The 18,839-nt window shown below is 40.7% G+C and overlaps 1 protein-coding gene across 5 annotated transcripts in view; it reads left to right on the forward strand.

Moving 5' to 3' along the window:
- Positions 1-18,839, forward strand: part of nin (ninein (GSK3B interacting protein)) — a 60,580-nt gene that overhangs the window by 31,370 nt on the left and 10,371 nt on the right. For 3 of the 5 annotated variants that reach the window (XM_028437809.1, XM_028437810.1, XM_028437814.1), the window contains exons 11-25: positions 232-406; positions 636-746; positions 1,293-1,382; positions 1,482-1,617; positions 2,680-2,801; positions 4,367-5,349; positions 11,700-11,798; positions 11,881-11,950; positions 12,023-12,175; positions 12,256-12,372; positions 13,339-13,452; positions 17,526-17,672; positions 17,745-17,888; positions 17,962-18,096; positions 18,173-18,268. In XM_028437809.1, coding sequence (XP_028293610.1) covers positions 232-406; positions 636-746; positions 1,293-1,382; positions 1,482-1,617; positions 2,680-2,801; positions 4,367-5,349; positions 11,700-11,798; positions 11,881-11,950; positions 12,023-12,175; positions 12,256-12,372; positions 13,339-13,452; positions 17,526-17,672; positions 17,745-17,888; positions 17,962-18,096; positions 18,173-18,268 — 2,692 coding nt within the window. The remainder of the gene's footprint in view (positions 1-231; positions 407-635; positions 747-1,292; positions 1,383-1,481; positions 1,618-2,679; positions 2,802-4,366; positions 5,350-11,699; positions 11,799-11,880; positions 11,951-12,022; positions 12,176-12,255; positions 12,373-13,338; positions 13,453-17,525; positions 17,673-17,744; positions 17,889-17,961; positions 18,097-18,172; positions 18,269-18,839) is intronic. The other 2 variants (XM_028437811.1, XM_028437812.1) reach the window with 2 other exon arrangements.

Raw genomic sequence — 18,839 nt, forward strand, 5'->3', positions numbered from 1 at the left:
TGTGTTTTTGGCATCTCTTGTGCATTTACTTTGGGGGCGGCCCAAAATCAGACTGTGGACCCTTTAGAAATCAAATAGCAATGGATTCTGCACTGCAGCTTATTGAGATTTTTCTTGTGAATTTTTGTTTTTGTACAAAAACATTTTTGGCTAATTGTCACTGAATTGAACGAAAGGACTTGTTTGATGTTAATTGCTACTTTTTTTCCTGTTTTTGACGTGGTTTATTAGGAAACTGGAGCAGGAACATAAAGACAAGTTAACAGCAGTGCGATCAGAGCTGAGGACAGAGATGGACCTGATCCAGCAGCAGGCAGGCCTGCAACGTGACGAGCTGGAGGCGGAGCTACAGAAGATCAGAGGGGAGGAGTCTTTCCTCAGAGAGCACCTCTCCATCTCACTAAAGGTTAAAGCTTCTGTTAAATGATCCTCATCCAACAACAGATCTCCTTTCTCTGCTTTTATTGTTGCAACTTGGAACATACAGAATATATGTGAAGATATAAGAGAAGGTATCCGTTATTGAGTCCCAACGGAATGCACCAGGGCAGCTGTGGCTACAGATGTAGCTCACCACCACTTTAACTGGGTTGTAATTGAAAAATGGACTGAACTGTTGTTGAATCTTTTTCCAGGAAAACCGACGCCTTGAGACGGAGTTACTGGACAGTACGGAGAAGTTAGTTGAGACTCAGAATCAAATGAGCAAACTCCAGACAAATCTGGACAACCTGACCAAGGACAAGGTGAAGGAAGGTTCTCTGCTAACATACATCTGCTGCCTTTGTCGTTTTAATAGTTCCTACAGCTCGCCTCACTTTAGTTTTCATTCCCTTTTTTGTTACTATGTAAAATGTCCCTGTAGTTGCTTTAAAATGAGCTTACCAGGGAATGGGCTATTACCAGTCTTAGCGTTAATACAGGAAATGACAAATAATTGGTGTGTTTTTCAAAAATGTTCTGGTCATTTTAGTATGTTTTTGAAATCATTTTGCTGTGTTTTTGTTGCAGTTTTGGGTTTCCTGACTAATTTTGTTTCTATTGGTTGCCATTGTGTGTGGTTTTGGAATCATTTTGTGTTTTTGTTGCCGTTTTGTAGATTTTTGTTACCATTTTGTGTTTTTAAATTATTTTTGGTGCGTTTTTGTTGCCATTTTGTTTTTTGTTGCCATTTTGTATATTTTTGAAATCATTTTGGTGTGTTTTCAGAGTCATTTTGTGTATTTTTCTGTCATTTTGTGCAGTTGCTTTGGGGGCCATGTGTAACTTATCCATTTGTTCTTATTTCTTAGTATGGCGACCTGGACCAAGGAAGTGCAGACTTCTTTCTCCAGGAGGAGCGAATCAAGGAGCTCCGCTGCAGCTACGAAGCTCAGTGCAGGGTAACTACAAACTAAACTACTGCAGCTTCTCTACCTGTTGTTGTGACGGCAGTGTTTTTGTTAACATTGATTAATTGATTAAGCTTAAATATGTGGTAGGAGCTACAAGATCGCATTGATGAGCTGCAGTCGGAGCTGCAGGACTTTCACAGTTTGGATCGAAGCCATCAGTCCTGCAACAAACCGCTTTCTGAAGAGCTGGAGAGTAAGAGTCCCGGCATGGATTCTGACCCAGGTAATGATAAATACAGTAAATCCACCATCACAATGTTCTAGATCAGGGGTTCTCAACCTTGGGATTAGGACCCCATTTGGGGTCACAAGACACTGGGAGGGGGTCACCAGATGCATTCAAGGAACTTTTTTGCAACTTACACCAAACTTTGCATATTTTAACCTATTTTCATCACTTTTCCTTGCCATATTTTTTCTCCTTTTAATGCCTTTTTGCTACATTACTCCCATTTCTGCCACCTTTCCATCAAATTTCAAGGCCTTTTCTACAGTTTTTTTCCACTTTCAAGACATTTTCGTTACTTATAAACCCATTCCACCACTTTTCCACCTATTGTTGCATAAGTTGACTTATTATTGTCACTTTTACCCTCTTTTGATTATATTTTTGCTCATTTAACCACATTTTTTATTTGTCAGGCCCATTATTTGCCAGTTTAAACTAATTGCTCCTACTTTTTTCTGCAGTTTTTAAGCCAATAGGGACACTTTTAACCCTTTTTACCACTTTTTTTCTTTTAACCAATGTCTATGGTTTTTAAAATCCCATTTCACCACCTTTTCCACCATTTTTTGGTGTTTTTTTTTATCCCATTTTAGAAAAGAATAGAATCATTTTTATTGTCATTACGCAATGTACAATCTAATGAAATTTGAAAAATCATGACAATAATGACTATGTTGATTGTATTTTATATGATAGTAAAGTCAGTATAGCACACGCTATTTGTAAACATCTGATAAAATAGGATAAATACAAGTCATAAGGATAGAGATGTGGAAATGCAGATACACATACATTATATCCAAATGTATGGACTCCCCTATTTCTTCAAAATATCACAATGAAACACACAATCCAAATTGTCAAATTTGATAAATTTCATCAATGATAAGAATTTTTTATTTATTTATTTTTTCTTTCAAACTGATCTATAATCAGTATATTGATCCAGATCCCCTCCAAACTAAGGTCTAGCTTTGATTGATGAAGTAGTTTATTGTAATCCTGCTGTTCAAAGACATCAGATATTGTGAAGCACAAACCTGGACATTTTTCCAGGTCTCGGCTCTGAGGATGTGCGACCTTTCAGCATGAGCCTGGAGTCTGAGATGATGCTGGAGCAGCTGAAGGAGCAGCACCAGCAGGAAGTGGACGAGTGTCGGAATCATCTGCAAACTAAGGTACTGTTCTGTGGGAACATGATCAGACCAGCTGGAGGAGATGGATTTTATCACGTGCAGCACATGATGGTTGAGATTAAAACTCAGCATATCCTGTCGTGACCATATTTTGATTTCCCAAAAAGAAGACACTTGGGCCAAACTCAGCACACTCAAAGTTCTCGAAGTTTTCTTGAATCTACCATGTAATGCCAAAATAGAATATAATAAATAAACAAGTTGTTAAAAGTCATTCTGTTAATAGTCCCTTGCTGACTCTGAGCTTTATTCTGACTGTTGTCATGGAGACGGGAGCACATGAGGTCTAGACCAGATGATGGAAACTGTGGAGGCTCAGCTCATGGTGTTCATGTCCATGGAGGGGCGTGTCCACTCCCCATGGACTTAAAGAAGAAGAAATAAAAGAAGCGTTACATATTGTCATTAAATTGCACATGTTCATCAAAGGAGAACTGAAAGTGAACCATACACACACAGTTTAAACTGTGGCAAAAGATTTTATTGATCCAGAAATGTAAATGATCTTACCTTAACTTCCTATAGGCTAAGTTTCCTAAAGGTAGACCTACACTGTGCGATTTATGGCCCATTTTGAGCCGATTTTCGACTCGTGCGACTATTTTGTGGGATCGTGCGAGTCTCTTCAAGATCGTGTGTCGTGCATCGTGTAGTATACATGGGGTCACGAGAAGCGATTAACACCTCACGACCAGCTCCAGATCAGCAATCGTAGGTCGTAAGGATTTCAAACATGTTTGGAATCCAGTCGCTCCTAGTGAGGGTATCTCACAGTTGAAGCAGTGCCACGGACCGGCTTACCCTAAACGCTCACACTGCGCATGCGGGAACACCGTAGGACCGCTGTAAAATTGACTGACTGTACTTCCCACGTCTGTCCAGCAGCTCCTGGTCCATCACGTCGCCATCTTTTCTTTTTAAAGCTCTTTTTGCTGAGATTTGCGAGCGTCTCTCCACTTCCGGGTTTTTCTTCTTCGTCTGTTTTAATGATGACACTTCAGTGTTCTTCTTCTTCTAATGTGTATGTTGCATTTCCGGAAACAAGACCCCGACGTGTCGTGTATGAACGTACAGTGTGAGCAGTCAGATCGTGTCAGAGTGTCGGTCCGTACAGTGTGAGAATATGAATCGTGAGCTGCGACATTCGGGCTCTGCGTCTGAGTCGCACAGTTTGAGCTGGAGCTGAGTGCAACGATTGAAAAAATCGCACAGTGTATCCCAGCCTTAACCCTATCCCTCTCTGAACCTCCATCCATTTGATCTCTTTTAATCTCTCTCTCTCTCTCAGACTTTGCTCTTCTTTCTCTTTTCCTCAAAACAAAGCAGCATCTTTAATGATAATGACATCAGATTGACTTTAAATAGCCACTCCTTAGCTTTTAGAAACTGCTGGAATTTCTCAGATAGAGCAATTATTAGTATTACAGTCTTTTAAATTAACATGTCCCCTGAGATGCGTTCAAGGTCCCTGGGAAACCCGGAAACCTGGACGTATAGTCACCCTAACAGATCCCATAATTCCCCTCGTGTTCTTCTAATCACTACAGATCATGGAATTTGACCGGGCACTGGAGCTGCAGAGGGCAACTCATCAAGACCAGAAGGCTTCTCTGATCCTCCAGCACCAGCAGGAGATCCAGGCTTTGCAGCAGGAGCTGGTGCGAATGAAGAGCCACTCACAGGAGCTCCAGGCTGAGGAGCTGGGAGGTCTCCGGCAGCAGCTGTTGGAGGCTCACACCTGCACTGCAGACCTGGAGGAGCACCTGAAGAACCTGGAGAGTGAGCAGGCAGAGGCTGAAGAGATGATGGTGGAGCTGAGGAGGAAACATCTGGCTGAGGTTCAGAGGCTCAAGGATGAGTATGCAGAACAGCTGGAAAACAGACTCCTAGAGGAAAGAGCTGAACTGGAGCAAGGGTTGTCAGGTGATTGGGCCAGAGAGAAGAAACTGTTGAAAGAAAGCCACGAGCAGCAACTAGAGGAGGTGAAGATGAGGTCTGAGGTGGAGCATAGAGACTTGGTTAAGAGCCTCACAGAGCAGTGGCAGAAGGAGAAAACACAGCTGGATGAGCAGAACACGGAGGCCCTACAGGGGCTACTGGAGGAGGAGATGCTGAAGATGGTCTTTGAACAAGAGGAGAAGGAGAAGGAGCTGAGGGAGCAGTGGGAGCGTGAACATGCTCAGCTTCAGCAGCAGCACCAGGATGAGGTGCTGAGGAGATTAGAGGAGGAGAGGTCCCAGTTTGAGCAGAGGGAGAGGAGGCTGAGAAAGCAGTGGGACATGGAAAGGCTGCAACTAGAGGAAGACTACGAGGGAATGATCCAGGAACGAGTGAGTGAAGAGAAGGAAAAGCTCCAGGCGGAGAGAGAGGAGGACGAGAAGATGCAGCAGCAGAGTTTGAAGGAGGAGAGGGAACATCTGGAGGAGAGACAACGAGTAGCAGTGAAAGAACTGAGAGCCAAACACGCAGAGGAGAGGGCTACACTGAGCAGCACGCTGGAAAAACTACGAGACGACATCGCTGTGGAGAGGTGAGACACACACTCCGTTATTCTTCAAAACTCTCACATCTACTTATTTAAGGAGCACATGTCCGCCCATGTTGTTTAACGTGTAAGTACACCCCCAGGTTTTTGCTGACCTGTTACTAGGGAGAAATTTAAATAATGCCTTGATTATGGGTGTTGCTGCTAGAGTAGTTAGGATGCGCCTAGTCACTGTGCAGCCCCGCCCCCACAACGCTGCACAGTTCCCCTATGGAGCTGTCGATCAATACTCCCTGAAAGCTGTGAAAGGAGGAAACCTAGTCCCTCCTCCCATCTTTTGTAGGAGGGGCGGGGCCAACAGTGACGGGTAGTGATGTCACTGATCCAAAAAGACATCACTGGTCTAGTCTCAGCCAATAACAAAATTCAATTATAATAGCAGCGTTCAACCCATAGTGGGCAGTCACTGACATTTTACAACTAAAAACATTCAATTTAAATACTTGGACTAAAATGTGAAGGGGGGACAAGGATCAATAAACTACGTTACTTCATACCTAATCATATATGTATTCAGCAGAAAAAAGTGGTTTTAAGAAGATTTAGACTTTAACAAAGAATATCTTCCACATTGGATCACAATGTGATGTCTGAACAATAATTACAGCAGATCATCAAAACAAAAACACACAAAACTACATCCTTACTTTGTTTCTGATGCTTTAAAACAAAGAAACATGAAGACAATAATACAAAATGTATAAAAAATCTATCTTGTTTATTATTGAAGATCAGCTAATAAACGATGTAGTACTTTTGGGGTTTTAAAGGAAACCAATAATCCCCTAGAGATGAACCGCCCATGCATTCTAAAGCATGGCGGAGATTTCATCAGTTCAGTGCTGCTTCACTGCCTCTAGCCCTGAAGGTGTTGAAACTAACTAAACAAATGTGTTCAATCATTATGAGAGGATATTAGAGGGGAAGATTTCTGAACATTTGCAACATAATTTTAAATGTTTCAATTTCAAATGTTGGATATCGTTGTGTGTAATTTTATCGCACACAATAGAATGATTTGTTTATCTAAGGTATAGTAGTAGTAGTTTTCATTAGTATTAAGGCGCTTACCGACCTTTAAGTGTAGGGTAGTAGTCATTTATCAGCCTCAGGACAAAATGTGCATTTTCTATATTTCTATTGTTATGTTTGTTACTTTTTTTCCCATGTATTCTCTGGTCAATTTTGTATATTTCTATTGTTGTTTTGAGTGTTTATGTTGTCTTTTTGTGTATTTTTGTTGTCATCTTTGTATATTTCTATTGTTGTTAATGTTATGTGTGTTTATATTGTCCTTTCGGGCCTTTACTACAAAGCTAGATAATACTATCATGGATTTATTTCCGTTAGCTTCACCTAACCAAACATTCTCCGTCAGACAGAAGCTGTCCTACAAATCTCGATTACAACTCGTTAAATTCAGCTTGTTGATATCACACTGACTACGTGCGCACTCTTGTGACAGAGGAGGAGATTACAGCATCAAAATAATCACAATCACTGAAAAACTGGAGAGAACAACTTACGTCACAATTGATGAATAATTCTTCAAGAATATGAATAATTAAAATCCATAATTCAGACCAAAAACAACACTGTTGCTGCAGTAAAAGCAGGATATAATTAATGCAGGCATTGATGAGTGTTAATGATTAAATTAGTAAGATTATAAACGGAGAATAAACAGACACTCTTATCAGTTTCACTTTTACCTTGTACAGTCTGTGGCTCTGATGCTGCGTTCATACAGACCAGCTTGCATCATAAGGTGGAATATATTTGTATTTTAGATTAACTTACAGGACCGAGGCTCTGCATCAACACAGAATACATGAATTAATTAATTTATCGGTCTGAAAGAGTCCAACACACGCAGGCTTTATCAGCTGACTAATATAGGTCAGTCCATCCGATAAAAATCTATATATTACCTATAGGATGTCATCGGGTAAATGAAAGGATGAATATTCTCTGTCCTGTCACCGTCACATCAGATCCACAAAGTGCTGTGTTCACAGAATGATCCTCCTTTTATTGGACAGGTTATTTTCTAAGAGAACTGATTGGTCAAGAGGCGGGACTTTCATACTCGCTCAGATTTTAACTTGAGCAAAACCTGGTCCTGACCAGGTTAGTCGTTCAGCCTAAGTTACCATAGTGATTAACTCCCGTCAATTTGTGTAATTTTTTTTTTTTTTTTTTTGCATTTATTTTGTGTATTTATCTACTTATTTTTTTGTTGTTTTGTTCTGTATATTTCTGTCACTTTGTGTTTTTGGAGTCGCTACTTTTGGGGGCCTCACAAAATTAGGGACTGCCAGTGGCCAATGTCTGATCTATCGCTTAAAGAAGCTTCATCTTTGCATTACTAATAAAACAATGACTGCTTGACGATGGAACAACAAATGAGTGAATGTGATTTTGCAGTCGGCTTTGAACCTGACGGGGATTGAAGTGTCTTTGGTCGTGTTATAAATGTCATACTAACGTACTACTCGTAATAAGTTTGACCTCAAAATAAGTAGATAGTGCGTTCACAGGAGATGGTATGAAAAGATTGAGTACACGAGAAATACCCAGATGTATACTATATGGGACATTTTTTAAGTATGTACGGTGGGCACACTAGTCATACTGAAATGACCCATGATGCATTGCAAGCAAAAAGTAAAATTGTCCTGGGACCGGCTTCAAGCTAAAAATCAAACATCTCCTTTTGTCTTGTTTTGAAGTTAACCGGAAGTTTGTACATGAGTTTTATGGATCAAATGAGCACTTGGTACTTGGTCACTTTCTCACTTAAAATGTTTTCAGAACTTTTGAAGGTGGAGAATCAACAGAGATATTTAGCCTCGGCATGCTTCAGGTTTGTAGGTTCCAAATGCATCGTGGGAAACTTGGAACTATACATCAGTGGAACGCTCATCAGCCTAATCATACTAATCGTGTATAGTAGACAGTATACACTCATTGTGTTTGTAGTGGATAGTACGGAGTGTGACTTTTAAAACACAGCCATGTAGTTCAGAGCTGCCAGACATTCTTCGATCTGCCTGTAAACTTTAACTTTGCAAATCACAAAGGCCAGGTCATGCTAAACCTTATCCCCTTCAAAAATGGAGAGGCACACCAACGGTGAAGTTTTTTATTCTATTTGAAGCTTCCATTTTCAAATTGAACAATGAGTGAAGTGTTCTCAGTTCAGGGGGAGGATTCAGTCGGCCAGTTGGTAGGTTGGTTGGTTGATAGGTTGGTAAGCGCCTTTAGACTAAAAAAACATGGTTGCTTTAACGGTTGTTAATGACTATGTACAGGAGAGAAACGGAGCTCAGCTTCAACAGGAAAATCAAAGAAATGGCGGAACGGTTCGCTAGTGACCAGGAATCTATGACGCAACATTTTCAAGCAGATGTTTGGAAAGTGGAGCAGCACTACCAAACTGAGCTAAAGGAGCTTTCCGAAAGGCACGCAGAAAAGGAAGTCCAGTGGGAGGCTCAGAAACAAAATGCTTTCCAAGGAGCTGAGGAGCAACACATGATGGTGGTGGAAACCAGGGAACAAGAACTGGAGAGACTTAGTGCGCAGTGGATCAAAGAACGAGAAGATCTTCAAAGAGCGCATAGTGAAGAGGTCGAAGCCTTGAGGATAAAAAACAAACAGCTGCTGGATGAGTTTTTTAGTAAGGCCCAGGCTAAAGAGATTGAGCTGAGGCAGCTCCACAACAGACTCCAGGAGAGCCTGGACACCAAACAACAGCTTCTTTCTCAGTCTGAGGACAAAGCTGTAGAGATAGAGCTTCTACTTAACCAAACGGTGGAGGACTTTAAAGATGAGAGGGAAGATCTTCTTAACAACTACTCTGAACTGGAGGCAAAATACAGTGAGATGCTCTCCATTTCTGACAAGATGATCACAGAGAGGATGGAGCTGCAGACTGAGTACGATGTTCTAAGGGTGAAGAACGAAGAGCTGGAGATGCTTCTCAAACAAGCCACTGTGGACTTTAAACTTGAAAGGGCGGAGCTGCAAGAAAATGTAGACAATCTTCAGACGCTACTTAAAGAAAGTCAAGGTAAAGACAGAGATGAGGTGAGAGAAGATGATGGACCAGTAACTAGAGGTGAAGTGGAAGATGCCTCTGTGGAAATGAAGATGTTAGAAGGTGGTTCTGAGTTTGCAGACCACTTTCTTACTCAGCTTGTGCAAGATGGAAATGCAGAGACTGACAATGAACTTCCTCCTGCAGTGTATGATGGTGCTGATGAGACAGAAAGTCACCCTGCCAGTGATGTTGATGATGGTAGACTTAACTGCTGTGATGGACACCAAAATGTTGTTCAAAATGACGAGAAGGAGACTTGTCAATTAGGAACTGAAAATGCCGTTGTTTCTCAGAAGTTGGATCTTGACGTTAAAGTTGTTTGTGATGGACATCTTGAAAGTTCAGACCCCAAGCTTGATGATGGTCATCATGGATTTTCTGATTCATCACCCTGTACTAGTCACCATCACCCAGAAGCTCCAGGGGACTGTTTACTTGATGGAAACCAAAATGAGACACACAGCGAGTTGATTTCATCACATGAGGTGTTTGAAAATGGTGGGAATCAGCGGATTGAAGCAAGTACAGAGGAGAATAAACCTCAAGGAGTTGCTGTAGAATGTGGGAGCTCTTGTTCAGGCAACAAACTAGAATCAGCACACACTCCTGTCAAAGAAGAGAACATCCTTCTGCACCAGAAGATTTCTTTGCTTCAGCAGAAGACTGAGATACTTGAGAATCTATTGTCTTACAACAGTGAGAAGATCAAAACTTTCCACCAGGTTCTAGAAGAAAACTACAGCCTTAAAGTGAAACTGCTGCTGTTGATGGAGCACAACAGAGACCGCGAGATGAAGGCTTTAAAGATGGCAGATCTATTGATCCAGTATGAAGAATGCTTGTGTGAAAATGCCAAACTAAAAGACCAAAACGATCAACTTAAAAGAAACATTTGGCTACTTGAAGCTGGGATTAATGTTTTACACAATGTCCGGAGTCGGCAGGTGTGTGCGGAAGACGAGATCGGCAAGATTGAAGAGGAAAACATGAAGCAGAATGGGAGGCTTTCAGTTATGGATTTAGATTCTGAAGGCTCAGAAATGCCCCTCACGGGTCCAAACGGTGAAGTAAACGTCAGCAGCCTTGCAGCATTTGACTTGGACGACTGCTGTTTGGAGTTTGAGCGAGAGAATGGCAAACTTCGCCTAGCCATCTCAGAGCTGCAGGACCAGTCCCAGACATTGGATGAAACAACACAGGCTCATAGGTAACATGGAGAAGACTATAGAATCCTGACCCTGGTCTCCAGTTAGCCCTGCTTCCCACCTGAGTTTCCTTTTATCTGTCATCGCATTCCAATAGTGTTCCTGCTTCCCTAATCCTCTGAGCAACGCATCGAGCTGGTTGTGGTTTAGGTCTTTGAACCCTGTAGTAAAAAGTGCAATAAAAAACTAAGTCACTTCTGTCCATGTAAACCCTATTCTACAGTATGTAGTTACTGTAGGCTTTTATGGAACTAAGTAAAGCTGATATACTGCAAAAACTCAACAGTTTTTACTGCCTTTGAGAAAATATATTTCTTTCTCAATAACAACAATTGGGGGTGACGGGATGTTGTGATTAGAAACCTATGGAAGTGGATTAAGGCCAATTTTGATATAGAAAATAATTTGGGCAAATCAAGAATAATGTCGAGATTAAAGTCTAAATTTTGAAAATATACTCAAAATACAATATGGTGATAAAAGTCGAAGGTTTTCTAATAAAGTGAAATCTACAGAAGCCGACTCGGGCCAATTCACCTTATACAATAAAATTTTCCTTCTAAACTGTCCTTAATGTGTTTACGTAGCTCCTCAATAGATACAGAGGGACTGAATGCTCCACATCTTCCAAACTTCACTGGTTTTTTCCTTTTAAACAGATTCATTTGTGATTATGAGCTAAAAGAGAATCTCTTTGTTATTAAACCCAACTTCGAAGTATAGTTTAACGCATTCATTGATACACGGCCACAATCTGCTGTTTGTTGTCACATGGTGAATTGGCCCTCGTCAGCTTCTGTACATTTGACTTTATTAACAAACCATTGCCTTTAATCTCGATATTTTCAAAATTTTAACTTTAATCTCGACATTTCGTCTTTATTCTTGATTTGCTCAAAACTATTTTCGCCATCAAAATTGGCCCTAATCCGCTTCCATAGAAACCAGATATGTAAAACTTGTGGGTTTTTGCAGTGTAATGTAATGTGTATTGTGTGATTGCTGTTAACTCAGTTTTGTGTGTGTAGATCTGAAGTTCATCGGCTCGCTGATGAAAACGCTGTCCTCAGCCAGAAAATTGCTGCTTTAAAGAACGAGGACCTGAAAGAGGAACACGACAAGTTGCTGTAAGAAGCCCCAAACACATCCTCATTTATTTATTTATCTGTGCCCTGCTAGCTAACCGAGTCCTCTAATGTCTGATCCTAGAAAAACGTTAAATCATCTGAAAAAGGAGAAGTTTGCAGCTCAAAAAGCAGCAGAGAACGGAAAAAAACAGGTAACACACAAAGATATGGGTTGCAACAAAGATGAAGCTTTGTAGTTCAGAGATGTAATCGTCTTCCTTCAGATTTCAGGGCTGCGTTTGCAAAACCAGAAGCTGGAGAACGACAACAAGGTCCTGTCGGAGGAAAATGCCAGGATCTCTGCTGATGTGGAGAGCTTACGACAGCAGCTGGAGAACAGAAAGAGAGAGGCGCTCCCAGTGGAGGAGAGGACCACGGTGAGGCTGTGCACGTGCTACACCCCCGGGCTGGCATGCTAGTGGTAGCGCGTAGTTAACTGGTGGCTGTTTTGTGTTAGCTGGCAGCTTGTATGTCTGCTCTGGAGGCAGAGTTGACCAAAGCTTTGGAGGACAGTGCACAACTAGAAGAAAGAAATATCCAGCTGTCACAGCAGCTCTCTGAGTCCAGGGAGAAGGTGAGCCTTTAAACACAGGAACCAAGACATCAGACACATGTTCTGTATCAGCTTAAAAATAATATTCTTTCAGTTGTACAAAAGTATATTGATGATGTAGAACTGTAGAATTTGTCATAAATGTTGTATATGGTGCTATACAAGTCAGGTAGTTTTTTTTTCATATAAATGTATTTACAAAGGTCCGTTGACTCCTCATGAAGTAACCAGGATAGCACAGGCCAACCCTCCAGCCACGCCCCTTTCCCATGTGCTACACAGTTGATACAAACACAGGTCTTTCTTGGTGTAAGCCTGCTGTAAACTGTGGTGTGCACAGGAGTGACTGCGTAGCTTCACTGTCGCTATGATTCAAGCATGGGAGTGAAGCTCGCTTTCATATCCACCATTTTTGTTGCATGGCGTGGACCGGGCGTTATGGCGAGTGATTAACTGATAACTAATAACAGTAATAAATGGATCATATTAGTTAATTTTATTTAAAATGATCAATATACCTTTCCTTGTCATTTTATAATTTTTGGTTGCATAAGGTCCATGTGGACACCAGAATCCTTTATTGATTCCTTTTCATTAATATTTATCCAAAATGTGAGGAAAACACTAATAAATGGATTAAATTCAGACAAATAACAGCATTGATTTGAGTGTGTGAGCGCTCTCCACCACTTGTACAACTTTCTCTTATTAAGGACTTTTCTTTTAGTTCTTGTATTGCTTCCTACATGATAAAAAATAATTTAAATATTACCATTTTCATTTCAGGAATAAAATTCAAGTTTTTTTGTGAGGACAGGAAGTCAGAGACCCAAAAAGTCTTAACTTCCCCTGTCGAAGTAGATGGGATACTTGGCCTATACGACAAGTGGCCTTTGAACGATAATGTACATCTGTTTCCTGAGATGAGTCTCGTCCTCAAGCTTGAGTTTTGTGTTTAATTTGCAACATTTGTTGTTTTTTTTTCAGGCCCACCTGAAAGACGGGATGGAGAGCCAGCTCAGCCACCTCGTGGAGGAATGCAGGAGTGTGGATAAGGAGACTATGGGCCTCAGAAACCAGCTCGCCAAAGCTCAGGAAAAGGTGTGAGGGCGTCTAAGCGTGAGGAAATGTAGAAGCTACTCATCTCATGACGTTGTGGGAGAATCATCTCATTTCAGAGGTTGAAGTGGTGCACTATAGTCACAACGATTCATATTCCTGTTGCTTCCTCTTAAAAAATGTATTATTCATACAAGACACAGAACTGTGCCTGTATTCACAGTGATTTAATAACACGCTACAGGCTCGATCGTGCAGAGATGATGTTTGTGGTTGACTTTATCAGGGATGCGTGTATTTTTCCACACAGTATAACGTATTAGCAGAGTGCTGAATCAGTCCATTACAGTGTTTTCACAGCCTTGTATTGCTGTGTGATTTGTTTGCTCCCTGTGACCCTGAAAAGGAACAAGAGGGTCAGAAAATGGATGGATGGATTTGTTGGTTTTCAGCTGGATTCTCACTCATTGCAGGGCAACAGACGGGCACTCATGGGCATAGTGGGTTTCCATGGCATTGTTTGTGTTATTGACGTCACTCATGTCTGCATAACTGCACCGTCACAAGACAAGGCGTTCATGTGAGCAGGAAGCTGGAGATCCAGCCCCTAAACAGTTCAGTAAATGAGCATATATCATTTTAAAACATTTACTTTGATATTAATAAGTCTTAATGGTAGACTACAACATTCACCTGTTTAAGAACAACTTATGCTCTCGCTTTAGATTGCAGTAGATAGCAGAGCGTCTCACACTCGTTGATTATGGGCACACGGAGAGGGAACGATCCATTATTTTGTTTGGTAATGCGCTCCCAGGTCTGCCTCTTCCCTAGTGCCGTGATCTCATTACCCAGTTTCTCTCTTTATTCTCTTTTATTTATATTTTGAAAAGAGCGAAAGCTGTCTGCTCCACCATTAATATGAAACACATTAAGCAGTAAAATGACCAACGTGGACAGTTAACATCAATAAGTGAATCAATATAACAATCGCCATGGGAACGAGGTACGAGCATAGCCACTCATGCTGATGAATAGTTGACTTAACTGGCGTATCGTAGTGGAAGTAAAGTTTGACAGTGACTCGAGATATATTTGCAAAATGTTTTAATGTTTTAGTGTCAATATTAAGTTTTTCTGCAACAAGCAGTGGCTGAAATAACAGCTCATTTATTTTATATCATTTTAAAAGAAGACGTAACAAAAATGTTTTAAATAACAGCAAAGCATAACAACAGGTTACATGTATTCTGTTATTTTATTTTGCAGAAATGCTGTACTTGAATTAAGTTAACAGTAGCATAACCAACTTAACATCTGCATTGTCCAGCTCTGATAGTGGGGTCTCCTAACCCTCTTCCCCTGGTCAGGGGTCTTCAACCTTTACTCTACAAGGAACCATTTAACCTCATCTCACCTGGATTAAAGTCCTCCTGGAGCCATAAATACCTTCTCAATGAAGACAATACAGTGGATTAAATTATAGGCAGTGGCTACCCGTACGGTTGCCGTATCAATATACCGACATTATATCCGTATCATTGGCCAGTTTAGGTCATGTGACTAAGACTAAACCTAACCATAAACCTAACCCTAAAAATTGTTGCGATATTAGGTTATAACCTAACTCTAAGACGTGTACTTCGGTGAACGTACCAATAGCACCGGGGGTTGTCTGTACGACAACCGTAGAAATAGACCCTATCTAAATTATATACAGTTAAAATGATATAGAATAATGTTTGATTTAATTTGACTTGAATTTTATTGATCATGTAAATAGAAACTTAAAAAGAGTTTAAAATAAATTGACAACAAGAAATAAAACAGTATCTTTCATCTTCAAATTCTGACACATCTCAGTTTACATGAACACAATGTTATATAAAGAAGAGTTTTTTTTTAGTTAATGTATTTGAAAGGCTACAAAAAGTAACATGAATATAATAACACATGATCATGTGATCAACACATGTTAATTACTAATTTCTTGCCACACATAAAACATACATATTTAACCTGTACATTGGTGGTTAAATGAATCTGTTCCCACACAATTAAAATCTCTATTATCTTCCAGAATAGTGTTTATGTTGGTTTAATTATCTTACCAGGGATTTAAAACTGAAGGTTAGTCACAGGTGCAGGAAAGTTGATGGTCTGTAGATGTTGCAGGAGGTGAAGTAGGAATGTGCTGAGTCATTGGACAACGTGATTTATTTTAGGTTAACAAATTGTTATATCTTGATTTTATTTGTCATTAATCATTAATCTGTAAAAAAAAAGTTTTTTTTAAAGCTATAGGGAGCCATTGCAAAAGAGTCAAAGAGCCACATTAGGCCCCAGAGCTGCACCATACTCAATCAGTTCTGGTCCCTCCATGCTGATTCTGATGAGGTCCTCCTCTTTGGTGTGGAATAGTGTATGCGCTGCGCGTGTATGCTCACTCAGCGCGTTCTTCATTTTCAAAATAAGGTCACCCTACACCAGGGGTCACCAACGCGGTGCCCGCGGGCACCAGGTCGCCCGTAAGGACCAGATGAGTCGCCCGCTGGCCTGTTCTAAAAATAGCTCAAATAGCAGCACTTACCAGTGAGCTTTTATATTGTGGCGATCGATGCGAAGGCACGAGACACTGACTACTGATTACTTTTCACACACACCCAAACCTGCAGGTGGTGCTATTTTTAATTAAGCTTCTATACATGCACAGTGTGCAGAGTCACTGCTGCACACACAGACCTGACACACGGTGCAAACACAACGCACCTTCTTCATTACATAACATGAAGACACAACTTATATTTAACAGCCACTTCAGAACATGGCTAAACAAAGTGCACAATTCCACTCTAAAGTGCTAAAACAGAACACCATTGTGCACTCCCACAATCCTTTGCAGACGACTTCCCCTCCATGGCTGCCACAATATATATAGATTTATTTATTTAGCTATTCTTGTTTAAATCACACTTACATGTAACTTAGAAATGACAATACATATATATAAACACTTAAAATGTAAAGTGTTTTTTGTGTTTAATACATACTTGCCAACCCTCCCGATTTTCTCCTAATTTCTGCCCGACATTGTCCGGGCGGACCATCCTTCACTGAGCGTCGTTCCCAGCCGGACAATAATATAATTAATTAATTAATTATGTTATTGTAATAATAATATTGTTGTAATAATAATGACGATTACACCGCATAAGAAGAGGTGTAATCGGTATAGGCTATGTTTAATTTTCCTTTTGTTGATTATTTTTATTTCAAGCATACATTGCATAGATTGATGGATAATTTATGCAATGTATGCCTTTTTTGTTTAATTTTATGTTATTTATTTTATTTATTCTACTACTACCACCATTTACCATTTGCACGGGTACTGTGGAATTTGTTCTTTACTTTGTGTTTTTCAAATAAAAGAACACTGTGAAATTGAATTATTTCATTTACTCTTTAAAAAGCAAACTACCCCCCCCCCCCCCCCCCCCCACCCCCGCTCTTTTGAAAATCTCCCTAATTATTATTTAAGTGTGTATCAAACTGGTAGCCCTTCGCATCAATCAGTACCCAAGAAGTAGCTCTTGGTTTCAAAAAGGTTGGTGACCCCTGCCCTACACACTCGCACAGATGCGACCAGATGAAATTTTCACTCGCACACACTGAAAAAATAGTCGCATATGCGACCAATTTGGTCGTAGTCTTGAGCCTCGTCTAACAACCAATCACAGCTTTTAGCAGACTGTATCATACCCAGCAACACCTCCTCACTAAGATAAAAGTTTCTGTCCGTCCTGCTCTCAGAAACGTCCTGAATCACTTTTAAGCTAGGTATTTTTTGGCTACGTTAGGAGCTCTCTGAGAGACTCAGAAGCTTTGTGAATACAGGCACTGGAGCCCTTTTAAAGGCCATAATTTCATTTTGTTAATATCTGCTTTTATTATTCTCTAACTATGATGTAAATGATCTTTAACATATAATATAAGACATATAACAGACTTCATTCAATGAAACGTATAAAAAAGTGGAGAAACCACCACAGGAAGTGTGTCCTCTGTGGCGAGAAGGGCCGTATTCGATTACATTTATTTTCTTTCTGTTCCAGGTGAACTTAGCAGACAAAACTCTTCAGGCTCTGAACCTTCACAGTTCTCGTCTGAAATCAGACCTTCATGCTTTGCAGCAGGAAAGAGATTCCCTCCAACAGGAAGTGGCAGTGCTGAACAAGCAGCTGCAGAACGCCAATGATAAGGTGAGCAGATCTAAGCTGTAGAAAAGAAAAAGAAGTCAGAGCAGCAGTGACAGTGATTTTTGTCCTTTCCAGAATCGCGTGTTGGAGAGGGCATTGCAGCATCACAGTAAGACGCTTTACAGGGATGAGATGGACCACGACCTCAGGCAGGAGAACAAGAGGCTTCATGCAGAGGTCTGCAGTATGAGAGGAGACCTTGTCCAGTGCAGGGAGAAGGTGGGCATGGAGCCACCATGACAGGAAGAAATAAGCAACCTGTGGTTAACTGAAATCGTTTAAATGTGTGTAGGTCTGTCAGCTCGATGCTACCATTGTATCATTGAAGCAGCACAAGCAGCAGAGTTCGTCCTCCCTGATGAAGGCTCTGGAGCAGGAGAACGTCTCTCTGAAACAGGAGCTCCAAGCACAAAGCAAGATGAACAGAGTACGAGCTGCAGACAATGCCCTTAAACAGTTCAGAATGTAAGTTAACATCTTTATCATGTTGGTTTTTCTTTCAGGGCGAAGCTGGAAGTCTCTCAGAGCTTCAGAACCTTCAGCAGGAAAACGAGGCTCTGAAGACTCGGATAGAACAGCTGTCAACACAGCTGCTCGAGGTTTCTTCTTCTACTTTCTCCCTCTTGTCTTTTCTGAAGCTTAAAGAGAATTAAACCTCCAGGGTTTTCTGACCTGCCGCCAGGGGGAGGATATTAAAAAATGCCTTGATTTGTGGGCGATGCCCATTGTTTTCTATTGGAGTGAATCATTCAGCCTGATTTTTAGATCATTTAGCAGCTTTTTCAGTCAAAATGACAACTTGTGCTGCTTTTGGTTGCCCTAAATAATCAGGAAAAGTTAAAGATGTCGGTGTAAACCTCTTTTGTTTACCGAAAGAGGATAAACACAGTTGTGACCCAAAAAAAACTGTGACTGTTAGTAGACAATGAAGCAGAGAAGAAGAGCTCTCCTAAGGGACCCTTACTCTCCCCCAACCAGTGCACTTACATGCTCTGGTGGCTGAAGTTAGCGAGTAAATCATCGACTGCAAAAATTGTTTTCACAGTACAGGAGGATCATGTGACGCGCAAACGAGTGCCACCAGCATAAGAACTTTTTGAACTTTCTGAGGGCCAAATTTAGGGAAGTAAAGCTAAAGTTGTATTTTTTTTGTAATAAACACACACACAC

This window comes from Gouania willdenowi, chromosome 22, assembly GCF_900634775.1.
Source record: "Gouania willdenowi chromosome 22, fGouWil2.1, whole genome shotgun sequence".
Lineage (NCBI taxonomy): Eukaryota > Metazoa > Chordata > Actinopteri > Blenniiformes > Gobiesocidae > Gouania > Gouania willdenowi.